At 38.1% G+C, this 27,163-nt stretch overlaps 1 protein-coding gene across 2 annotated transcripts in view; it reads right to left on the bottom strand.

The window, feature by feature from the left end:
• Window positions 1–27,163, bottom strand: part of UNC13C (unc-13 homolog C) — a 690,142-nt gene that overhangs the window by 406,234 nt on the left and 256,745 nt on the right. Inside the window, exons 4-7 of one of the 2 annotated variants that reach the window (XM_025390110.1) lie at window positions 18,291–18,369; window positions 16,997–17,002; window positions 15,751–15,822; window positions 3,045–3,264 (exon numbers count right to left, since the gene is read on the bottom strand). In XM_025390110.1, the coding sequence (XP_025245895.1) occupies window positions 3,045–3,264; window positions 15,751–15,822; window positions 16,997–17,002; window positions 18,291–18,369 (377 nt within the window). The remainder of the gene's footprint in view (window positions 1–3,044; window positions 3,265–15,750; window positions 15,823–16,996; window positions 17,003–18,290; window positions 18,370–27,163) is intronic. The other variant, XM_025390112.1, reaches the window with a different exon arrangement.

The raw sequence follows: 27,163 nt of genomic DNA, 5'->3' as shown, positions 1-27,163 counted from the left end.
CATAAAAACCCTAGAAGAAAACCTAGGTAATACCATTCAGGACATAGGCATGGGCAATGACTTCATGTCTAAAACACCAAAAGCAATGTCAACAAAAGCCAAAATTGACAAATGAGATCTAATTAAACTAAAGAGCTTCTGCACAGCAAAAGAAACTACCATCAGAGTAAACAGGCAACCTACAGAATGGGAGAAAATTTTTGAAATCTACTCATCTGACAAAGGGCTAATATCCAGAACCTATAAAGAACTCAATCAAATTTACAAGAAAAAAGCAAACGACCCCATCAAAAAGTAGGCAAAGGATATGAACAGACACTTCTCAAAAGAAGACATTCCGTACAGCCAACAGACACATGAAAAAATGCTCATCATTACTTGCCATCAGAGAAATGCAAATCAAAACCACAATGAGATACCATCTCACACCAGTTAGAATGGCAATCATTAAAAAGTCAGGAAACAACAGGTGCTGGAGAGGATGTGGAGAAATAGGAACACTTTTACACTGTTGATGGGACTGTAAACTAGTTCGACCATTGTGGAAAACAGTGTGGCGATTCCTCAAGGATCTAGAAGTAGAAATACCATTTGACCCAGTCATCCCATTACTGGGGATATACCCAAAGGATTATAAGTCATGCTGCTATAAAGACACATGCACCCGTATGTTTATTGTGGCACTATTCACAATAGCAAAGACTTGGAATCAACCCAAATGTCCATCAGTGACAGACTGGATTAAGAAAATGTGGGCCCCGTCTCTACTTAAAAATACAAAAAAACTAGCAGGGCGAGGTGGCGGGCACCTGTAGTCCCAGCTACTCGGGAGGCTGAGGCAGGAGAATGGCATGAACCCAGGAGGCGGAGCTTGCAGTGAGCCAAGATCACGCCACTGCACTCCAGCCTGGGCGGCAGAGCGAGACTCTGTCTCAAAAAAAAAAAAAGAAAAAGGAAAATGTGGCACATACACACCATGGAATAGTATGCAGTCATAAAAAAGGATGAGTTTGTGTCCTTTGTAGGGACATGGATGCAGCTGGAAATCATCATTCTCAGCAAACTATCGCAAGAACAGAAAACCAAACACCGCATGTTCTCACTCATAGGTGGGAATTGAACAATGAGATCACTTGGACACAGGAATTGGATCATCACACACTGGGTCCTATTGTGGGGAGAGGAGAGGGGAGGGATAGCATTAGAAGATATACCTAATATAAATGACGAGTTAATAGGTGCAGCACACCAACATGGCACATGTATACATATGTAACAAACCTGCACATTGTGCACATGTACCCTAGAACTTAAAGTATAATAAAAAATAAATAAATAAAATAATAATCCTAACCAAAAGAAAAAAAAAAAAAACCCTCCCTGGGACATGCATATCCACCTTCATTGTTCTGCACTATTTTTGATTCTTCCAATTTACATGTGCATTTTAATGAACGGCAAAGAGAATTTTGAATTGCATAATTTAACAAATATGAAATAATAAATGTTGTTTTGAGAAATGGAAATAGATTATGAACATGTTTCTAAAGTTTAATGAATGGCTAGCATCTGTCCTTTCTGAAAGACTAGAAGAATGAATTCATTTCTTAGGTATGAGCAGCATCATTTTTTCTCTAAGAAATTTAAGCCATTTTTTTTTAGATGACAGTGTGTTTTCTATTTTCTTAAATGTCATTGTCCTAATATGCTTATTTCTTAAGATACCTGTACACAATTCACTTTTTAAACAATTGGGTTGAATATTAATTGGATTATGAGATTTTGCATGTAAATTCAATGAGTAATATCAAGTCAATCTCCCTTCCTTTAAAATATTTATTCTTAACTATACTTCTTATTTTTCAAAGAAAGAATACCACTTGTTTTGCTTAAAAAAATGCACTTGTTACCATTAACATAGCCTCAATCTGATCTGATCTTGTATGGAGAATACTAATCAGGTAGAGAAAACTTTAGAATGTATATGATCGTGACTACAAGTCAGCTGTGACAGCAATTCTGATTTAATCTTTCACATTTTCCTCTTCCCCTCCCTTCAGTGTCAAGCTATCTACATATCTTACATTGACTACATCCATATAAACCATAAATAGAGGGCACAAAATTTAGATGTGAAAATAATATGATTTGCAAATGAACATCATGTTGAAATACAAGTTTTTGGCAATTTTTAAGCAATACTACCAAATAAATAGAGTAATGAAAAGTCAATTATGTGTATTTTAGAATGTGATGTATCAGCATTTCTAGATCTAAAGTAGCAAATAAAGGATTTTTTTGGAAATAAAAAATTTAAGGTAACGTATAAAAATCAATGTGGCATGCACTCATTCAAGAGTGTGAAAGGATGGAAAGTCATTAATATTTATTGAGCATCTACCGTGTTCCAGGCTCTTAGCAGAGACTATTACATTTAGCCTTTCCAATAACCTTCTAAGGTAAATTTTGTTATTTCTGCCCATAGAGTGGAGAAAAATAAAGCCTCAAGAAGTAAAAATATTTTCTCAAAGTCACATATCTGGCAAGTTACATTTGTTGTTGACAGTCAAACCCAAGACATCCCATTTCCAAGGCCTGTGCAGGAACTGTAGAAGGACATGGATCCTGCCAGACAGGCACCAGATAGGCCTCAAAAAAGAATTCCAGTTGCTGCCAATGCAGGAGCATGTCTTGAGCCCTGTTTGGGGAACCTGATTTTATATATTCCCACTTACCTCATGGAGCTATTATGATGTATGAGTAAGAAAATAGATAGGAAGTCACTTTGAAGGTTTATACTGGATGAGAGTGCAGTTTCACTCCAGGTACTCACCCTGAGGATTCTAACAGCGCCTAGCTCAACACTGTCAGACTGCATCATCAACTATGATTTGATGGACAGTATGGTGTGTCTTTGTGTAAGTGGTGGGAGGGGAGCGGGTAGGATTTGTTGACAACCGGCAAGAGTTGAAGTGATTTAACATGAAGCAGATGGAATAAGGCAGGCTCTGCCTACCACTTTGTCAGCCAAACCAAGTACTCACTCTGCAAGCAGTCAGCGTTTAGCAGGTCCTGACACTTTTCGTGGCATTTCACTCCACACTCCAGACACTTCATGCCTTGCCTTGCAATGCCCCACAGGAGCCCTTCACACTCATAACAGTAGGTGGGCGTGGTAGCTGTCCAGACCTCAAAATTGTGTGGGGTGGTAGAAGACATAGGGTAGATCAATGCCTGCAAGGTCTTCTTGAAGACGTGCATTTTCTGTGAACATGAGAGAAGTTACCAGTGTACCGCCAAGTCAATGGATTTGAATTGTTTCATAGTAAAATGAACCATTTTATCACTTTTCTCTGAAAATGCTATTTTGAGAGAGCCCCTTGATCATTGATTCAAGTCATGACAGTAAGCATAATAACTCTGCTAACTTATTCTTCTCTCAATGTTTTAGGGCCTGATTCAGTTATCTGTACACAAAGAACTCCCTAATCTTCCAGACTGGACTGGGCTCCAATGTCTGCAGCTTCTTTCCCAGCAGCACACAGGTCTAATGACTTGAGGATGTCTAAGTCCCTGCTTTGCTATAAACCCCACACCTCTTTTACTTTCTACCCAGGTGGTTATTTCCTGACTCCCTTGTCCTCCCTGATACTTCACCCCTCCTCAGCCCCAAGGAATGCTTCTGTCATGCAATCTGCAGGAAATTTGCTTTCAGCACCTATCACCTGGGAAGGATCTTATCACCTAATTCATAAGAAAGCATCAGTAGTAGATAAGGTCAAATGAGGCACTCTCCCATGATGATTTATATTTTAAAAGGAAATAGTTTCTAATAGCACATGGAAGGACTCTCTAATGATAAGTGAGGTGAAAAAAATCTATTGGACAAGTAGCTGGGAGATCTGAGTTCTCCTAGGCCCAACCACGTGATATTTAAAAGGGGCCTCGATAAGCAGGAACTGTCTTCCATGTTTTCCTTCTTAGTGCCTAAACAGCTTATCACTGTCCCTGGAACACAGTAGAGGTACATTTCTTTTAACGAATAAACGTTCTGCCACTTATGAATCTTGTAATCTACAGAGAGATGTAAGGGCTCAAAGACTCACTCTCCTCCTCTGCTCTGCTTAAAATGCTATTACTTTGAAGATCAAATTGTATAATGATAACAGAAATAGTCTATAGGCTTCAAAACACCAAATAAATACTTAGTATTGATGCTGGATTAAAAAAAAAAAAAAAACACCACCAACAATAAACACAGGCCAATAGAAAAGAGAATTGGTTAAATGAGTCCTTTTCTACGCTTCTCATATCCCACAAAGCAGGTGACTTCCTGAGAGAAAGACCAGCACTCTCAGAGGTTACATTTACAGAAAATTTCACACAACTGCCTGATGCAGAATGAATGGATATTTACATAAACCCTGTAGGAGCCCAGCGGATAAGTCATACTAGAAGGGAAGCATTTATATTTTGCATTAATTATCCTCAAATCTCATTTCAGAATATTTTCCCACAGTGTTGAAATGACTAACTTTCAATTCCACAGTATGGTAACAGCATATTTCCCTTTATTATTACATTACTCTCACTCTGTGTTTTCCCAGAATATGTTTGGTAATGGTACTGGGAGGTCCCCTACCAGGGAATGAAGCCTCAGTAAGAATGTTTCTAATTTTGAATGGTTAGATCCATCCTTGCTATTAGATAAGGGACTGGTCAATCCAGAGCTCTTTATACTTCAAGTGAGTCTACAGAGCAGCAGTATGGTCAAATTCGGGCATCACTCAAGTGGAAGACCCTAATATTAGAGTTTATTCAGATAGAACAACTGGATCCATCACCTTTCAATAAAGAGTGTCTGAAACAAGTAAATCTCCTGGCTTCATTTTATAATGAAGATGTCTTATAAAGAACTGTTAAGAGTTCTTTGAGAATTAGAAGCATGTATTATTCACCTTTGCCTCCTCTTTAATACCTAGCATAGCGAGTATCTTCACTATCATTAAAACAAATGAAATAATTCTTGGCATAACAGATTTTTCATTAGCTACCCACAGACAGAGTCTCCTGTTCTAATTGGGCTGAGGGGCTGTGTGTGTGTTTGTGTGTGTAATGTAGCATTTGTGGTCTAGAAGAAAAATTAGGGAGGGAATTAATTTATATACTTGCAGTTGCATCAGGCAACTCATTTGTTTTAACGGAAAAAAAATAAAAATAGAATAATAAAATATTCTAATTACATGGAATACTGAGTGGGAATAAAACAGAGTCTGCCAATGAACACAAGAAAAGTAAGTAATGTACCTTACATAAATGAAGAAAGTAGAGTTGGGAATAAGGTTGTTTTTGAACATGAACTTATTCACATATTTCAAGATTAAGTAAATGATTAATATACATGATCTTATTCCCTATGTCCACTTTGCTTTTACTGAAGTCGAGTGATATATAGTCAGTACTCTAAGTCCATAGGTTATAGTAGGAGTAATAAAAATAAATAACCCTGCTAAAAAATTAAACATACTGGAGGAAAACAAGTAAAAGTTCTGAATAAACAGCCGAGCAGATTTCATTAAAATGTTTTGTTTGGTTTGGCTAAGGAGCCATAATTCATTTCTTGCAAAGGGAGAGTGAAGCTAATTTCTGAAAATAAGAAACATGAAACATTTACTAGACAGCCCATTGAAAAGCAATTGAATGGGGCACTGAAATAAATGCCAATATTTAAAAGTTATTAAAGTTAGAGAAAAACATTAAACATTAGACGACCTACCAGAGGGTATATATCCCCTCTAATAAGGGCTTAACACTTTAGGAAATGATGAATCCTTTTCACTCTTGACTTTCGGGGGTATAGGCATGTGTTTATCAAAGCTGAAAATTACTCTACTCTAAAATAAATGCCATACAAAACCATTCTTTTTTCAGCAAAGTATATTCTGAGCTGATAGTTTAGGAACATGAAATAGGTAGGAAAATCATATACAAATAATCTCATAATAGGGGATTCTGGTATTTCAGGGTGATAATGCATCTTGGAGAAAGCTGTTTTCTCGGCAGCAAAATCGGGCAAGATGAAATAAGATTATAAGAAGGAAAAAGTGTGGGTTTTTGTGTGGAATAAGGTGAAAAGAGCAAGAAGCACTAAATAAAAGCATGGCAGAGGAAAACAAGGGGAAACCCCAAAATTTGCCATTGATGGAAGCAAATGAAGTCTATAGTTTACCATTAGGAATCAGATTGAAGGGATGAAAAACCATCAAAAAAAAAAAAAGTAACACTTAGGGCAGGCAGATTAATCATCAGCTATAGATAAGAGCTGAAGGATGGAACTGAGTATGTTATCAGGAGAGGGTCTCTGGCCTAGGTAAACTACTTGGAATCAGACATATGGAGGTCCCTAGAACAAGTAAAAACCTAGTTACTAGAATTAGGACCCAAGGACAGCGGGATATGGCAAAATGAGTGACTTGCTGCTAATCTATTTAATTTTTTAAATTTCTAAATTTTATTTTAAGTACAGGGGTACATGTGCAGGATGTGCAGGTTACATAAGTAAACATGTGCCATGGTGGTTTGCTGCATAGATCATCCCACCACCCAGGTATTAAGCCCAGCATCCATTAGCTATTCTCCCTGCTGCTCTCCCTCCTCCCACCCCCACCCTCCGACAGGCTGCAGTGTGTGTTGTTCCCCTCTGTGTCCATGTGTTCTCATCAGCTCCTAATCTATTTTAAATGTTTCTAAACTTTACAAATCTTCTATAACTTTTCAAATGTTTCAACAAAAATGTATTTTTCTAAAAATACGTATTTTAAGATTATAATAAAATGCATGCTCATTGTAAAAATAATTTATAAAACAGAAAGGCACTAATATAAATAAAAATATTCAATTTAGCCTTTTAAAGTTAGGCATTATTTGATACATATCCTTCCCGTATTCTTTTTTATGTATAGACAGGATGTAATACTCTTGCAATTAGAAAAAAAAAAACCGTTATTTTCACATTGCTTAAGTGATTCCAACAAAGAAGGCAATTTTTTTCTGCTGTGTATAGACATCTTGTTAACCTGTAGAAATGAGTAAGGAATGTTTTCACATTCTGATAAGCCTTTGTAGGCAAGTACAACCTATAGACTACTCCCTAGCAAATATTTTGTTAGAACTTTCTTCTCCAACAAATAAATTTAAAGCAAGTTGCACTAATATATCACTTTTGGAACAATTAGGACACTGGAAAGAAATGAATTGCCTTTTCTATTCATCACTACCTGAGGAAACTAAAATGAGCCTGAGATATAAAGGAATCAGGCTTCCTGCCAAGAGCAATGACTAGTGTTTTCAGACCATCAATATTCTAATCTACCAACTGTTAATAATTATAACAGGAACAAAGCTTGTCTGCCTCAATTTGCCACATTATTTCTCTCCTTTTTCCTTTCTGTGTTAACCAGTGACTAACCTATGAAGTTCTATTTTCCTCCTCATCCTGGGGAGGAAATAATCCTCCTCGTGAGATTATGTAAGCCACACCTTTCCTATACCCCCCAAATGTCACATTTTGATACTTTCAAGACAAAATACACTTCTTGTTTTGAGGCATTTTTCATATACTTGATGGATACTTTTTAGAAAAAATATGTTTGCTCTTCTGTAAAGTACAAATGTTATTGTTTCTGGGCAAAAGCATCAGAATTTTTGCAGAGTAAACATTAGGTACAATATGATTTTTGAAATTTGTTATAAACGTGAAGACAGAGCAATGCTTGGATAAAATCCTGAGCATAAAAACAGACATAATTTCAGTGCTGATTGCTCATCTAAGTAATCATCCTATAAGATTGATTGACTGTAGAAGCTAAAATTATTCAGGTAATTTTTTTTTGTAGCAGAAAGTACAAACGAAGACTAAAAGTTATATTCCTATCTATGTGAGAATGTAAGTAGTTTTCTTTCACTTCTATTGCTTTATAACAGATATAAATTAACATCGTTCTACGAAACTTATGGGGTGAGTCCAAAGAAAGAGGGCAGAACAATGCTAACGTAGATGATTCCTTAATTCAAGGAGAGCACAATATAGCATAAGCCCTTTGTTATGACACAGAACATAATCTGAAAACAAAATATGATAGATTTTTTATGTACTATAAATGTTCTTTTTTCCCAATTCAAACTTTCAATAAAAATGTATACAAGGGATGTGGGTGGTATGAGATAATTAATTTGATAAATACATGAAACTAAAAATAATATGGATTTCTCCACTGGGGGAAACTTTAGCCATTTTAATGTGGGAAGTCTAATATTTACTACTTGGGGTGGAGACTGCATTCTTACGAGTTTAAAACCAGCATAAGACAAGGATGCCCTCTCTTACCACTCCTATTCAACATAGTATTGGAAGTTCTGGCCAGGGATATTGGGCAAGAGAAAGAAAGAAAGTATATTCAAATAGGGAGAGAGGAAGTCAAATTATTTTTGCAGAGGATATCATCCTATATCTAGAAAATTCCATTGTCTCAGTCCAAAAGCTTAAGTTTATCAGTAACTTCAGTAAACTCTGAGGATACAAAATCAACATGCAAAAATGACTAGCATCTCTATACACCAACAACAGGCAGACAGAGAGTCAAGTTATGAACAAATTCCCATTCACAACTGCTACAAAAAGAATAAAATACCTAGTGATACACTAACAAAATAAGGGAAAGACCTCTTCAAGGAGAACTACAAACTACTTCTCAAGGAAATTAGAAGGAAACAAACAAATCAAAAAAACATTCCATACTCATGGATAGGAAGAATCAATATTGTGAAAATGGCCATACTGCCCAAAGTAATTTATAGATTCAATGCTACTCCCATTAAACTACCATGAACATTTTTCACAGAATTAGGAAACTATTTTAAAATTTGTATGGGACCAAAAAGAGCCTGAATAGCCAAGACAATCCTAAGTAAAAATAACAAAGTTGTAGGCATCACCCTACCCACCTTGGAACTATACTACAAGGATACAGTAGTCAAAACAGCATGGTACTGGTATAAGAACAGAAAAATAGACCAATGAAATTGAATAGAGAAATAAGAAACAAGACCATGCACCTTCAACCATCTGACAAAACCTGGCAAAAACAAGTAATGAGGAAAGGATTCCCTATTTAATAAGTGGTGCTAGAGAACTGGCTAGCCATATGCAGAAAACTGAAACTGGACCACTTGCTTATATCATATACAAAAATTAACTCAGGATGGATTAAAGACTTAAATATAAAGCCCCCAAACTATAAAAACTCTAGAAGAAAATCTAGGCAGTACCATTCAGGACACAGTGATGGGCAAAGATTTCATGACAAAAATGCCAAAAGTGATTGCAACAAAAGCAGAAATTGACAAATGGGATATAATTTAACTAAATAGCTTCTCTGCAGCAAAAGAAACTAACATAAGAGCAAACATGCAACCTACAGAATGGAGAAAATTTTTGCAATCTATCTGTCTGACAAAGGTCTAATATCCAAGCTCTATAAGGAACTTAAACAAATTTACAAGAAAAAAAAAAAAAAGAAACCTCATTAAAAAGTGGGCAAAGGACTTGAACATAAATTTCTCAAAAGAAGACTCTTATGCAGTCAGAAAAACATGAAAAGAAGCTCAATATCACTGATCATTAGAAAAATGCAAATTGAAACCACAATTAGATGCTTTCTCACGCCAGTCAGAATGGCAATTATTAAAAAGTCAAGAAACAACAGATGCTGGTATGGTTGCAGAGAAAAAGGAATCCTTTTACAGTGTTGGTGGGAATTAAATTAGTTCAATCATTGTAGAAGACAGATTCCTCAGAGATCTAGAGGCAGAAATACCACTTGACCCAGCAATCCCATTACTGAGTATACACCCAAAGGAATGTAAATCATTCTGTTGTAAAGATACATGTATGCATATGTTCATTGCAGCACTATTCACAATAACAAAGACATGGAATCAACCCAAATGTCCATCAGTGATAGACTGGATAAAGAAAACGTACTACATATATACCATGAAATACTATACAGCCATAAAAAGGAATGAGATTATGTCCTTTGTAGGGACATGGATGCAGCTGGAAACCATCATCCGCCGCAAATTAATGCAGGAACAGAAAACCAGGCCCCACATGTTCTCACTTACTAGTGGGAGCTGAAGGATGAGAACACATGGACATGTGGCGCGGAATGACACACAATGGGGTCTGTCAGGAGTGGGAGTGGGAGGAGGGAGAGTATCAGGAACATTAACGAATAGATGCTGGGCTTAATACCAAGGTGATGGGTTGATCTGAGCAGCAAACCACCATGGCACACCTGTGTAACAAGCACATCCTGCACATGTATCTCAGCACATCATGCACATGTATCCCAGAACTTAAAATAAAAGTTGAAGGAAAAAAAAGAGAAGAATGTTTAGGATTGTATAAAACAAAGGTGAGGCAGGGGCTGACCATTCCTATAAATAGATCCCATGTTACTGTCCTTTTATGTAAACAAGCAAAGTCAGTCAGGGAACCATGGGAAATTGTGTAGTGAAAAATAGTTAATAACAAAATTAACTTTTAGTACGTACTTATGCCTCAAAAATGGATACATGGCTAGATGATCATGATGATTATTATTTATTTTCTCCACTTATGTTGCAAATATTACTTTGTGTATATGGGATAGTTAATAAGAACCATTAAAATCAATAACTATATGTTCAACTCTATAACTTAGAAAAGTAGTTTTGGGGTGAATACAAAGAATAAAAAAAAAATCTAAAAATGACCAAGAGCATAAATAAATGAAGTAAAAAACAAGGAGATAATATGGAGTCAACAAAGCAAAATCACAGAAATTTCCTGCAGTTTTGAGTTTACAAAACAGAGAGAAAATACAAATAAATAATAATAGGATAAAATGGCACACATTTTTATATAAATTATGATATAATCATATAAACAATTTGATGATATTAAATTCAAAAATTTAGAAAACCAAGACAACTTACTGAAAAAAGTATAAATTGTCTAGCCTAACTCAAGAATGAATGCTTAAGGAACATAATCACTATACTAAATAAGTTGCTTTGATAGTCAAAAAATTACTCTCAAAATAACTACCATATCCAGGTGGTTTTGGAGGACAAGCTTTGCTAGTCCTTCAAGACACAGAACTTATTTTATAGAAAACATCCAGGAGAAGGAAAAAAAAAGAAATCTCCCCCGCTTATCTTATTAAGCTAGTTTAATATTGATGCCAAAATTGTTCAAGGACACAGAAAAACATAGCTATTTTTACCTTATGATGCAAAGTAGATGCAAAAATATGATATAATTAGTAAACATATAAGAAAATCAAGGACATGAACATTTCCATAACTTGCCCCAGGCCCCACAGCAGGTAAATTGTGGAGCTGGACCAACATTGGATCTCAAGCCGAAGTACACGCTTATGAAGAATAACGGAACCAATAGCAATACTTGTTGATAAGAAATAATTTTTATTTTGGTGTCATTATTACTGGCTTCCATGTCAGTACTTCCTGGAAAGGAAATTGACCCTCAGGTGCAAAGAGGGCAGGGAGGCATTAGACTCAGCACGTATTCTGCAGACCCGATCACAAGTTCCTGCCCTACTGCGCTGATGGCCACCTGCCATGCCAGCCACTGTATAAAGAGAAAAGGAGGAATGGGAAGGGTTTGACTAAACAAAGGGCTTTCTACATAAGCTATTTCTTTTAATTCTCACAAACTGTGAGGTAACTTTTATTACTTTCATTTTATTGATGAAGCAAAGTCGTCTCAGGAAGGTGCAGAATATTGAGAAGAAACAAGTAGTCAAAGCTAGTGAGAGGTGGAGTCGAGATTCTAATTCAGGCCCCTTTCACTTCAAAACTTATCCAGGTGGCCTGAAAGGGTTCCTGCTCCTGAGTAGGGGTCTGACGTACCTGGGCGTGCTGTAAGCCTACAGCTCTGGTTGAAGTTGAAGTCTCAGAGAGGTGTTCTGACCAGCTTTCGCCTTCCATTTTATCTTTCTAGTGTCAGGCTGGAAATAGGGCTCAGGTTTGATCTCCTGATTACCTCTCATCTAGTTCTTGCCAGTCCCTTCCACTAAGTCTGAATCCTAGACAAACTTTCCCTTACTGAGAATGGACACTTCCTAGAAGCCTGCCAGGCTTAACACACCCTTCAACCCAGACAGAACCAACAGGGCTCTAGGATCCCTCTTAGGCTTGGTGGTTTTCATTCCTCCCTCTACCTGGTTTCCCATAAACCTCATCTGAGACTATCTTGGTTTGAACACTCTTGCCTACTAGAAGCTTCCATGTGACTTGTAGCAACAGTGGATACAAAATTAAGTATCTCAGTCCTCCGCCCACTGTCTGGTAAGCCTCATGAAAGTAGAGATTTTTGGCTGAGTTGTTGCCTACTTTATTTCCAGTCTGAAACAACCCCCGACACACAGCAGACAGTCGATAAGCATGTATTGAATTACCGAATGGATCTACTTTGATTGCTCCACTGTCAGGTTCACACCTAAGAAATTACCAGTCTGTGAAACTAGCACAGAGATGGATAGTGGAGTGCCAGGAAGACTACTGCTATGGTATTTAGATACTAGATTGGTTGGTCCTTCCTATGTTACGAAGCTAGATGGAAATTTTCTGAAATCATAATCCTTAACAGCTTATTGAGCTGAGATTCTCGATCAGTCCTAATAGCGCCTTGTGGGTAAGGTGGAGTTGGTGATGGATGGAGGCACTGGCGATGCTTCACCCATGGCCAGCAGAGCGTTAGCGGAGGAGGCAGTGCTAGGTGACCCACTGTCATCCTGCATCAGGCATTAGACTCTGTTCTGTCCTTGGAAGAGATGACTGAGCTTCAAACTGTACATTTCTTTAATTAAAATAGAAGTGGTACCATTAGTTGTTTTCCACATCACCAAGCCATGTCCCTTCACACACAAGCAAATATTTTATGCTTTTATACCAAGTGTGCCTAGGAAGATTTTCAGCACCAAGGAGTGCAAATTATTTGCTCCAGCATTTATGTTAGTTGCCTGTGTAATGACAGAATGTGACAGCTCGTCAAGAGTGACATTTAATATGCCTGTTGTACAGAAGTCATAGTTTATTTACTTTTTGAGGCACGAGTCCCAGGGAAATGAGCTTTATGAATTTGAGAGGGAATGGATGGATTCTGTTCATCCATTCAACACCAACGCAGAGTTTTTTACTGAGGTCTTCTGAAACTAAAGGAGTAAAGGTGATATTTTTAAGTTGTTGAAAAGCAGATCAATAGCTAATTTAACCTCAGATTGAGGATATGTTCCCTGTTCAGGACTCAGAAAATACAGTAGCATTCCACATTCCACTAATTTCTATGCTTTCCTGTTAACTTGTGAAAGGAATTAGTTCAAATACTAATGTCAAAGAAAACAGTACAAATCAAATACCATGTTTTAAAACATAGGAAAGGAACACTGTAGGAGTTTATCAATAAAATTCTTCAGCGTGTATTATTTACTCAAGAAAACGACTAGATGTTTTGAGATTCAGCAAGCAATATGCAGCTTTCTCCACACCAGAGGATGTCCACTTTGTCTTATGCCTAAATTATACTCAAAATATTACATGGCAACATAAACCTAATGGATAAGAATAAGGAAGTGGGGGCCATGGTGGCTTACGTCTATAATCCCAGCACTTTGGGAGGTGGAAGAATTGCTTGAGCCCAGGAGTTTGAGACCAGCCTGGGCAACATAGCAAGACCCTGTCTCTAAAAACTAAAATTAAAAATACTAGCTGAGTGTGGTGGTACATGCCTGTAGCCTCAACTACCCAGAAGGCAGAGGCCAGAGGATCATGTGAGCTCTGGAGGTTGAGACTGCAGTGAGCTATGACCATACCACTGCACTCCAGCTTGGATGACAGAGCCAGACTCTGTCTGCAAAAAACAAATACATAAAAAGAATGAGGAGAAAGAAAGAATAATAATCTGAGAATGCAATTACATTTTTTCTCCTGTGGCACAATAGAAAATGCATCAACTTGTTGTAGCCTCCGGATAGTCAAATGAATATGCTTTGTTTTACTGATACATACTGGGTAGGGGAGCTTGCTAATGGAAAAACCCAGGAAAGACTGACATTTGGATGAAAGATGACAATGAGAGAAAGAAGGAGGAAGGGAATGAGAAATATAGACATAAAAATGGTGTCTAAATGTTAAGTTATAGAAAGTCAAAATGAGTAATATAATATTTTTGGCAGAGTTTTTATTCTGTAAGAATGACAAAGTTGCTAAAATTGGGGAGGTAGGATATATCAGTTTCCAAGTGTAGGGAGGGACACAGATAAATTGTCTCAAGTAAATCCCCAGTAGAGTGTGCAAGACACATTTACCAGAAGAGAACATGCCAGTCACAAAACACAAGGATTTTTTAAAAAATCCCTTTGACCCAAACTTCACTTGAAGCCAATTAAATCAGAGTGACTGAGAATGAGACCCCAGCACTGTATGTTTTAAAGCTCCCTCAAGTGTTCCAGTGAGCCAGATTTAAGAATCCCTGACCTAAATAATTACAACCTACTTGCATCTTCTAGTCAGCGTTGTTCTTTCATTCAATCAGAATTTACAAACATCTACCTCATGTCAGACAGTGTGCTAAGCAATAGTGGTAGAAACATTTAACAAGAACAACAAACAACTTACAGTGCTACCCTCAAGGATATCAGAGTCTAAAACAAAAGGTGTATGCAAAATAATCGAAATAGTTGTAATAAAAATAATAAAACAGAAGCTCATACGTATTGTTTACTATATTTACTAATTGTTAAGCTATGCTGAATGTTAAGCATATATCTACTTCTTTAATCCTCTCAGTTTCCTTGTCACCTCACTGTGTAGATGAGAGAACTCAGGCTTGAAGAAGTAACATAACTTGTGGGAGATAATAATTCTCATTAAGTGGCACAGATGGGACTCATACCAAGCTGACTTCACTTGTAAACATATGACAATATGGAGGTCATGATTAAATGCTATTAAAGGGCCAGGTGCGGTGGCTCATGCCTGTAATCCCAGCACTTTGGGAGGCCAAGGCAGGCAGATCACAAGGTCAAGAGATGGAGACCATGCTGGCCAACATGGTGAAACCCCATCTCTACTAAAAATACAAAAATTAGCTGGTAGCATGCACCTGTAGTCCCAGCTACTAGGAAGGCTGAGGCAGAAGAATCACTTTAACCCATGAGGCAGAGGTTGCAGAGAGCCAAGATGGGTCACTGCACTCGAGCCTGGCAACAGAGCGAGACTCGGTCACCAAAAAAAAAAAAAAAAAAAAAAAAGTTATAAAAGCCCCGAAGAGGAAACTAATCATTCAGCTGGAAGGGAGGAAGATATTTGGGGAAAACCTTGTAAAAGAGGCAAAACTTAAACTATGTAAAAAATCAGTAGGACTTTTCCACAGGGAGAATAACAGGGAAGCTATGTTAGAATTGAACAGCATTTGTCAAGATAGGAAGGTTCATGCGTATTTGAGGAGAAGAAAATGATTGGCTGATGCCCTGAGGAAGTTTGTTTGAAGTCAGGCTTTCCTCATGCTCCCAGTTATTTCTGGAACACTGGACTAAACATCACAGATGAGTAGCTCAAGCAGAACGGTTTCTCCCTTGTGGTTATGAGGAATATCTAGTTAGTAATGGACATTGTACTTACCAGTTCCTCATTATTTAGGGATGTCCTAATCACCATAGCCAGGGAGAGTCCAGATTTCCTGGCAGCCAGGGTCTAAAACAAACAGAATTATGACTTATTAATACATAGGGAGGTTGACATGCTTATACTGCTCAGCAGAAGGTGAAAACGCAAGAGTATCAGCTATCGCTGTTCATATTTTAGTTAGTAAGGACCTGCCATTTTGATAATCAGTCGATTCACAAAGAATATGGACTCATACAATATTAAAACTGGAAAGGTCCCACAGCTCATCAACCCTGCCCCTACATTTTATAGATGATGAAAGTGAGGCCCAGAAAGGCAAGATGACCAGCCTCAAGATGACTAGCCCCCTCAAGCACCTCAGGCTAGCAAGAGGCTTCTCAAACTTTCTTATTCCCCAAGGTGGTTGTGATATATTCATTCGGAATACGTAACCGTTGGTAGAGAGCCAGCCTGACTTTGGTGATGGCCCTTAATCATAATTAGTATTAGATGGTTCTTGAGTTGTTCATAGTTCCCCAGAATATTCTTCCATATCTATTCAAGATATTTTTTCTAAGTGCCCATTTAATTTGCTAAGAATTGTTATATCCAGATTCATTTTTTTCACTTGATGCTGGTAACTTGGATGATCTTAAATAAGAGTCAAGTCCCTTTAGTTTCCTTACCACATAAAATAAAACCATAACCACCACTACCTACTCCTACCCAAAATATATGAATTACAAGAAACTCAGCAGTGCTATAGCAAATGTTGGAAATCAGAAGTTCCATATGGGAATATTAAAACTGATATCCTATTAGGAGCAAAGGGACATCATTGTGGAATAGTGCATTCTTGATCACCCAAGACCCAACTGGTTATATACGTATCTCCTCAGGGTTGCAAAGTCATTAACTCAAATAAAATTCAGCCTACATCTGAGTAAGAATGTCACTCTCCACTCATCTCCACATTTACCTTGAAGAATTACCTCCAAGAGTTTACCCAAGAAAATCTTTCATCTCTGAAAAACATATTCCCTAAAACTACATTTGTATCCTATTTTGGTCTGTGTTTGCACCTGTTGTATACATAATTTTCTCTTTCAGAAATGAACCGGATGTTAAATTCTTGTAGAACAAACTTATTCTTGTATGTCTGTCTTTTCATTTCTCCATCTTGCCCTCTTTTACCCCATGAGTAAGTGCAATGTATGTTTGAGAAGACTGCAAAATATTAAATAAATAGAAAAGCACTTACCATGGCCTGAAGATTCCAGAAGTGAGAGGAAACAAAGTGTAAATAGTTAGACACATGAAAGGTAGGAAAAGAGTATAACAATGTTAAATTAGCCTAACACTTTGCAATTATTTCCACACAGTAAGGAGAGAAATCTGAGCTAAATGTACTGACATGTTATACTTTCCAGTATAAGACCTTTTCAGTCAGGATTATATTTTAAAACTAAAGTGGTGGCCTTCAGATGAAGCCTTTCTTAGCAAAATTAAAAATTACTGATATAAAAAATTATGTAATTGTTGCTGAAAAAATTTACTTTTTTATGGGGGAAATACATTTTTCATATCACATATAATATTAAAAATAGGCGTATAAAATGTGAAGACATTTTGGATGACAGAAGAGACACTTTTTCATGATTTTTTTTTGTTTTACAATCTAATACAGGTCATGGTCAATTCTTTGCATTTATCAAGGTGGTGGCAGCATATTTCAATATAGGAAACAGATTTATTCAGAGTCATGATCAGAAGTAATAATGATGTTAATGACTTGCAAACCATGGTTTTCTTTTATTTTTTATTTTTATTTTTGAGATGGAGTCTCGCTCTGTCACCCAGGCTGGAGTGCAGTGGCACGATCTTGGCTCACTGCAAGCTCCACCTCCTGGGTTCATGCCATTCTCCTGCCTCAGCCTCCCGAGCTGAGACTACAGGCGCCCGCCACCACGCCCGGCTAATTTTTTGTATTTTTAGTAGAGACGGGGTTTCACCATGTTAGCCAGGATGGTCTTGATCTCCTGACCTCGTGATCCACCCACCTTGGCCTCCCAAAGTGAACCATGATTTTCTTTAAATAAAAGAGCTTATTAATTTAGCTAGAATTGACTTTAATATAATAAAATAAAGAATTGATTAATGTTATCTGCTTGCTTTATAAAGTATTCAGGTTCACTGTGTTAAGGTGAAGAGCGTTGTGAATTAAACTTCTGGTCATTCATAACACTAAACACATCAAAGCCTATTCGCTTGCTTGGCATGCTGTGTGATTTCTTTTTGCTCCAATTATAGGGTCATATTAACTTAATTATAATTTCCACTTATATCAAAAGCTATCAAAAGGTTTGAGTTATTTCCTCCAAGTAATAGATTTTAAAGAAATAATAATAAATATAACAGCAGGTAGCATCTGGCCTCATATACTTTTATTCCATGAAATATTTACGGACTAGACAGTGAATGAGAAGGATATTACATTTTAGCAAGAAAAAAAAATCACACATGCAATCAAAGAGAAGTAAACAGTTGTAACTTACCACATCTCGGACAATAGGCAAAGTCTTTTTTCTGCGGAGATCTGGCATGCTGTCAATACCATAAAGTCCACCTCCTGCCCTGAAAGAGAAAATAAAACCAATAATTTCAATGGGTAAAATGATGTATTGTAAGAAAAACATCCACTGTTCATGGTATAAAGTCTGTGAAAAAGATGACAGGGATACCATAGTTTTCAAATAATTCACAAAGCTGCAAAGATACAAGCGTCTAGGACTTTGTTGAGTGAGGAAAAATGACTGTAGCTACCACAATTGCTGACCACTCATCTTCTTGGATAGTTGAAATTTTAAGATACACATGACCTGGATGGACACACTATTTTCTGTTAGTATCACAGAGACAAGAATCACCATGTAAGATCTGTGGAACGTCTTACCTCCAGGAGAAAACAGAACCAAACCATTTTTGGTGCAAGTTTGGTCTGGCTGTGGTGCTAAATAAATTACCTTCATTATAAAAATACCAGTTATTGTGTGCTTCCGCTTCACAAATTAAACTCCAGAATAATGTCTCAAGGAGTCATGGACATGTTTAAGATATTGGGAATTACCATTATACCACAAGTTCTGCTTATCTGAATTCATCCTACAGGTAAATGTACAGAATTAAAATAAGTAGCTGTAGAGGGATGTTTATTGCATCTTTGAAATAATAGCAATAAAAGCTAGGTTATTTACATGTTCATCAATAGTATATTGATGAAATGAATCAATGGGAAGAATAATTAAAGTGAAATAGGTAAACATATGTGTGTATACATAAAAATACTCATAAGATGTTAAGTGAAAAAGCAAGTTTGCATATTAGTAAGTTTAGTATACTCTCACACACACACACATATATATATACTTACTAATATATATACTTACTAATACATATATATGTGTGTGTGTTTGTGTGTTTATGAATGCACAGAAAATATCTAGAAGAATAATCACAAAATCTACAACTGTAGTTACCTCTGTGGAGTGAGATTTGGTGAGAGAAAGAGAAAACTCACTGTTACAAACTTGGTAATGTTCAATTTTTTAATAAGCATGTATTAGTTTGCAATTAAAATTATTTTCTAAGAGGCATGAATCTGTGTTTCTCTAGAATGAGTTTGATACATTGAATTTGACTTTTTATTGCATTAAATCCAGTCATTTAATATAACCAACAAGATGCTAATATTACTGATGATAGCTTCTCCTTATACTTACTTGAACTAGAAAACCCCTTGCTGACCTGTTGCCCACGGTCAGCTTATTTCACCATGAGCAACACAGTTCATGCCCCTGGGCTATAGCTAGGTGTCTCTGTCACTGCAACAGGCTACAAAGGCTAATGATATATCAATAGCATTTTGTAGTCCAGTTTTCCACCAGTGGAGAGATGGCCTCTCTGTTCTTGCTGCTTAGCTTAACATAAGGAAACTTAGTCTTATTGGATTTTTCTTAGTAGTCATGATCCTAACTCCAACACTCTTCAGGTATCCACTACTACTAACATGGTAGTCTTGAACAAGTCACTAAATGTGTCATCAAATTCATGTCAATAGAAAAAAAAACAAAGTAGTAATAAAGATAAAATGAATTAATAAATGCATAGTAATCATGCCATAACATATGCTTGGAAGTGAGGATCAAATGCAGGAAGTGTGAAATATTAAAACCTGGCCGGGCGCGGTGGCTCAAGCCTGTAATCCCAGCACTTTGGGAGGCCGAGGCGGGCGGATCACGAGGTCAGGAGATCGAGACCATTCTGGTGAACACGGTGAAACCCCGTCTCTACTAAAAAATACAAAAAAACTAGCTGGGCGAGGTGGCGGGCGCCTGTAGTCCCAGCTACTCGGGAGGCCGAGGCAGGAGAATGGCATAAACCCGGGAGGCAGAGCTTGCAGTGAGCTAAGGTCCGGCCACTGCACTCCAGCCTGGGCGACAGAGCAAGACTCCGTCTCAAAAAAAAAAAAAAAAAAAGAAATATTAAAACCTTTGCAAATGTGTAAGAAAGATGTCAAGGATGAACAAATTATTTTCAGAGTTGTGCACTTCAACTAAATGTCCCCCTTAATTTTGATCATAAAGAAATAGAATACGTGTGGAGCAGAGGTCAAGAAAGATGAAAGAAAAGAGAGAAGAAAAGAACAGAAGAGAATGTGTTCAGGGAGAAAGGTGACATTTAAAAGACCCTTTTCTCCACTGATTCTATGATAAAGTAGCTAATATGATTTCCCCCATTGCCCAGAATAATGACAATTGGCACTCTCTAGGTGAAGGGCTGTGATAGTCACAGAGTCAAAGTTTGAGAATGTACCTCACAAGAAAGAACCATTGGTGACATACTCTTTTGAATGTCAAGAAACTGCAGAATAGAAAAGAGAAAAGAATGATAAACTTTTTTTCTTAAGCCCCACCTTGAGAATACACAGCACTACTCCATCAATAACTTCTTGCTTCCCTCCTGTCATCTTTCCATATTCCTTCCCACCCCCTGCCAACTCATACTTGACCCTTTCACATTCAAAACATCAAATACATGGAAAAAGGCTAAGTGAATGGGTACCTAGAAGGATTCTTCCAGTTTCATGTGCTCCAATATTAGGCTGTCATTCCAAGTAGTTTCTACTTTTTCTCCTCTGTGAACAGTATCAATAATGAACTAAAACATGCATGAATAAATATTTTCTCACTACAGTACCTATTAATCATGTTAACTATAAACCTTCAAGTACTTTGAAATGTTTTGACTTCCAAATAATGCAACTTTCACAGCTATGTAAAGAAATACATTCAATTCGGATGATGGTTGAGAAAGTGATTTATAAACTGCAAAGTGTTATATAAATGAGTTGTGTATTTTCTTTTATCAGTAATCGTTATTTCTTTTAGGTTTCCTTTCCGTGGAACTTAATTCAAATTTTCAAAGTACACCCAAAAATTTTGAACCAACCTTATTTACCCACAAATTTGGGAATCATTATAAGCATGTGCATTATCAGGCCTGACATTTCACTCCTATGCTTGTCTCATCAGAGTAGAGATATCCAAGGACCTAGGACAAATATGAGCACTGCAGTATAACAAGCCCAGGTGAGCAGACATGTATCCAAAATTCAACTCTGCCTCTTTTGAGTTTGCCACTGAATTTCACTGAACTTACACTTTATAATCTGGAAAATTGCAAGACAATACAAACACTTTCTTAACCTTCACAGCCTCAAAACATATCCTTCTCAGGTTGTTTCCTTTTACTTTTATATTTTCATCATTCCTACAAGAAGCCTTGATAAGGCTATCCATCAAGCAACATAAAATTTTATTGTAAACCATGACTTTGAAAACAGTCTACCTTACTGACCTCACCTCATGAATAGAGAAGCACTTGACACATATGGATAAGGTCTACATAAATGCAAACTATTTTTGTAATATTTACTGGGAGACTTCTTGCCAGAAGCGATCTTGGAGAGATTAAGTAACAAAAACTAGTAAATAGTGGAAATATTCATATATAAATAAATCATTGACTTTCTAGGCAAGATGTTAAGTTCATGCGCAATAGTTAAAATCCAGAAGAAACCATCTACGCTTGATGAAGAAGAAATCAGATGAAGTTATCAGAACAGACCATAGCAGACAAGTAATTCTAAAGTTAAGGTCTGATAAGAAGAGAAACTGTTTCATTTCAGCCCTTTCTGGTATAGTTTATTGTTTTAAGATGTCATTGACTGTAGACAGAAAACTCACTAAGGATAACTAATATTTTTGGTGCTTATTAGGTGACAGATACAATGCTAATATTTGTACCCAACATTTACAGAGTGCTTATTATTCTAAGCACTTTACTTATGTTAATTCATTGTATGTTTAAAAAATCATATGAGGTATAGGTACAATTATTTATCTCATTTTATAATAAGAAAATGAAAACATAGAATCCTTCAAAATCATACCCAAGGTCACTATTTAGATCTGAAATGGCAGTGCCCAGATTTGAGCACACAGTTTATGACTTACCGTGCTCCACTGCTTATCTGATTAGGATATCCTATATCTCTAAAACTCATATGAACTGAGGTCTACAATTAATATTATTTTATATTTAATGAAACTAATATATTGCAGAGATTGATTTCCACTGCAGGATCATTTTACCTCAAACTTAATGTTCTTAATAATCAATAAGTATTTTGTTAAGAAATAAGACACATGGACCAGTTTTGCCATCATTTGGATATTTTTTCAATATATTTCAGGAAAGTGTTATCTTCAGATCACAACCCTGTTTCATTGAACAAAATAGCCTCAGTCTTCCTCAAATGACCCCTCGCCAACTATTCAAGTGTTCTCCTTAGGAAAACAGACATATTAGACTATAGGCATTACAGGTGGGATAAAAAACTGAAGACATCGATGGAAATATTTGGAAAGTCAATGATCACATTAAATTAACAAAATGGATATTATTTTAAAGTCTAAATCAAGCATGCTCAAATTCAATATCAGCTCTATTACAAAGTTTTTATTAATATTTTAAATAACATATAACTATACCTATTTATGGGGTACAATGTAATGTTTTGACATAGGTATGCAGTGTGGGCTGATTGAATCAAGTTCATTCACACACTTATCACCTCACTTATTTTCTGTAGCGAGACCTTTAAAATATACACTCTTAGCCAACATAGTTTAAATATTTTCCGTGGTTTTCTTTTGTTTCTCAGTTCTTTCCACAATATTTAAATGAGTCTACTGAATTTAATAAAATCTGAGATGTACAGTATATTGCTCTATGCCTTGACTCAGGTTCCGTTAATTGTCTTGTTATAAAATAAATGCAATATAGAGTATACAAATTACGTATGTTCTGTAATTTTAAGACACTTCATTTTTAGATAAAGAAAATAAAAGCTGATTTTACTGATTAAGGAGAGATTATTATTTTCACTCAAAATTGACTAATAACATATTGAATGTATATAGATTGCAAAAGAAATTTGAGAAGACACCAGGAAAATATCACGTGAAAACTATCAAGCAGGATATAAAAAAATACACAATACCACTAGTTATTAGTGAAATGCAAACTTAAACCAAAATGAAATATCATCTCACAAGTGATACAAGGGTTATCATGAAAATAATAAAAGGTAACAAGTGTTGGTGATGAAATGGAGAAAAAGGGACCTTTGCACATTGTTGATGGAAATGTAAATTAATGCAGCCATTGTGGAAAACAAGGTTTAGATTCCTCAAATAACTTAAAAACAGAACTACCATGTAATTCGTTACTCCTACCAATGAGTGTATATTCAAATAAAATGAAATCAATATGTTGAAAAAATATCTTCACTCCTACATTTATTGCGACATTATTCACAATATAGCCAGGATATGAAATCAACCTAAGTGTCTATCAGTGGATTAATGGATAAAGAAAATGTGGTATATATACACAATAGAATACCAGTCAGTCTTAAAAAAAATAAAATCCTGCCATTTGTGGCAATGGATGAACCTGAAGAACATGATGTTAAGTGAAATAAGCCATCCATAGAAACACAAATACCACATGATCTCGATCACATGTGCAACCTAAAAAAGTTGATTTCAGAACTAGGGATTAGAGTGGTAGTTACAAGAGGTGGATGGTGGGGAAGGAGAGGTTCGGGAGACACTGGTCAAAAGATACAGAAAATTTACACAGGAGGAGTAAGTTCAAGAGATCTATTGTAAATAGGGTGAATATAGTTCATAACAATGTACCGTATTCTGGAAAAATGTTAAGAGAGTGGATGTTAAGTGTACTCACCCCACAAATATAACTATCTGAGATAACACATGTGTTCACCAGCTAGATTTTGCCATTTCACAATGTAAATATACTTCAAAACATAATGTTGTACATGATAAATATGTACAATTATTCCAATCATTTAAAAATAATAATAAACAAATGGTAAGGTGATTAAAAAAGACTCAGCTTTCAAGGAAGTAGAGCAACATGGCTGAATAGAAGCCTCTAGCAATCATCCTCTCCACAGGAATACCAAATTGAACAAACATCCACATAAAAAAGCACCTTCATCAGAACGAAATAACAGGTGAGCAATCATAATATTTGGTTTTAACTTATATCACTAAAAGAGGCTCTGGAGAGCATCAGAATGAAAGTGTATAACTACTGATGCCACCCCTCGCTGATCCCTTGGCAGTGACCACATGGCATGGAGAGAGAATCTGAGTGCTTGAGGGAGGGAGAGTGCAGTAACTGTGCGACTTTGCATTGGAACATTGGAACTCAATGCTGTCCTGTCACAGCAGAAAGCAACAACAGGCGGAACTCAGCCAGGGCCCACAGCAGGAGCATTTACACCAGCCCTAGCAAGTGGGGACTAGCCCGTCCCAGCTGTTGGATCCTGAGTTCTGGCAAGCCTCGCCACTAAAGGCTCAGTGCTCCTGGGACCTAAACAAACTTGAAAGGCAGTCTAGGCACAAGAACTGAAAATCCTGGCGTTGTGCTATGCTTAGAGCCAGTGGACTTGGGCAAATGACCTAGATTTGCCCATCTAGGGTGGCTAAGGGAGAGTTTGTACCACCTATTTCCCCAACCCCAGGTAGCGCAGCTCACAGGTCTGGGATAGACCCTTTCCCTCTGCTTGAGGAGAGGAGAGGGAAGAGTAGGAGGACTTTGTCGTGCAAGCTGGAACCCAGCACAGCCACAGTAGAATAGGGAATCAGAATTCTGAGACTCCCATTCCAGGCCATGGCTCTTAAACAACAGTTCCAGGCACACCCTAGGCCAGAAGGGAACATACTGTCTTGAAGGAAAGAATCCAGTCCTGGCAGGATTCATTACCTGCTGACTAAAATACCCTCGGTCCCTAAATAATCCGGAGCTGTAGCCAGGTAGTACTTGCCATGGGCATTGGGTGAGACTCAGAGACACGCTGGTATTGGTGTAAAGCAGCATATTCCCAGCCATGACGGTAATGGGGAGAGATCCATTCTGCTTGAGAAATGGAGAGGAAAGAGTGAAAGAGATTTTGTCTTGCAGCTTAGGTACCAGCTTGGCCACAGTGGGGTACAGGACCCAGAGTTCTTGGGGTCTCTGATTCCATGCCTTGGTTTTTGGACAGCATTTCTGGACCTTCCCTGGACCAGATGGGAGCACATTGCTTTGAAAAAGGAACTCCAGGCTTGGCAGCATTCACCACAAGCTGACAAACGGGTCCTTGGGCCTTGAATGGACATTGCAGCCAGGTAGTACTTAACTATGAATCTGGGGCAGTAGTGACCATGGCGAGAGACACATCTTCTTGTGGAAAGGGGATGGAAAGTGAGTAGGACTTTGTCGCATGGTTGAGGTGCCAGTTCAGCTGCAGGAGAAAAGAGCACCAGGTAGATTCCTAAAGTTTCTGACTTCAAGCCCTGGCTCCTGGATGGCATCTCTGGACCCACTAGTGATAAGAGGGAACTCACTATCCTGAAGGGAAGGACACAAGCCTGGCTAGTCTTACCACTTGCTTATTGTGGAGCCTCAGGGCCTTAAGTGAACATAAGTGGTAGCCAGTCAGTGGTTGACAGGCCTTGGGCAAGACCCAGTACTATACCGGCTTCAAGACTTACCCAGCACATTACCAGTGGTGGTCTGGGCACAGATGTACTCACCTAGCTGTGGCGCTGGACCTGGGCATCCCTGAGCTCTCGGGGGCCCGGGAAGCCCCCTTGTCCCCCCAGGCTTGGAAGTGCCTGGTCTCACTCCCTGGCCTCTACCCACTCCCCGTGCCTGGAAAAAGCACCATACCTTCTCACTCTAGGCCACTTTTGGAACAAAGCTGAAACCAAGCCTGGAATGCTGTTGTGACTTGGCTATTGTGTGTGCACTCAAGGAAGTCCTGATACACCAGCCCCCCTTCCCCCTCAGTCTCCCTCTGAAGAGTTAGGCACCAAAGAGCTCAGGGAGGGTAGGAGGGGGTGCCGAAGGTGGCTCAGCATGGGCTGGCAGGTGCCCCTTGGCACAAGCAGCCTGGGTGCCATAAATGTCATGTTGATGGCAACAGGCAGGCTCCAGGGTGGAAAGGTGTGGGTGCGTGGTGAAACTCCACCTTCAAGTGAGGGATGGCTTGAAGCCTGGGGACTGGGCTGCCAGTTCCAGGGGGAGTCCACAGTCAGGAGTAAGAACTTATGGTGCTTTTTGCAGGCCCACCCTTGGCCACCCATGGACCAATCAGCACACACTTCCTCCCTTCTGAGCCCATAAAAACCCTGAACTCAGCCAAACTTAAACAGAAATCAAAACGATCTGCCTGAGGAAAGGAGCTGCCCACTTCAGGTCTCCTGAAAACCATTCAGCCACTCCATGAAGCTCCTCTCTGCTCACTCTCCAGCTGTTTGTGTGCCTCATTCTTCCTGGACAAAGGACAAGAATTCAGGACCCACTGAATGGTGGGACTAAAAGAGTTGTAACATAAACAGGGCTGAAACATGCCCCCTACCCTTCCTTGCTTGCCACGTTGTGGGTAATGAGAAGGAGAAGAGCTGATGTCCTCCAGGATCCCAGACCTAGGGACTCCTTGAGCCAGGAGTCTAACACACTTTTAGGAGTTCTGCAGTTTCTGATGTCTCCAAGCTTCCAGGCACCACCATGATCCCCCTGTCCAGACATAGGTGCCTACAGTACAAGTCACATGCAGTACATCTGGTCCAGCTGTAGCATCTCACAGAGCCAACATGTGTGCTGGTGCCTGGATCTGCCTGCCCTGCCTCAGCAGCCAGCCTCAGCTTGATTGTACACAGTGGCTGGACCCCAGGCTTGCTCTCCAACACACCCATTGCCACTCTGCACCTGGCTTGTCCTTGGCTGG

Source organism: Theropithecus gelada, chromosome 7a, assembly GCF_003255815.1.
Source record: "Theropithecus gelada isolate Dixy chromosome 7a, Tgel_1.0, whole genome shotgun sequence".
NCBI classification, from domain to species: domain Eukaryota; kingdom Metazoa; phylum Chordata; class Mammalia; order Primates; family Cercopithecidae; genus Theropithecus; species Theropithecus gelada.
Note: the sequence above shows the minus strand (reverse complement) of the source record. Positions and strands in the feature narration are given on the sequence as shown.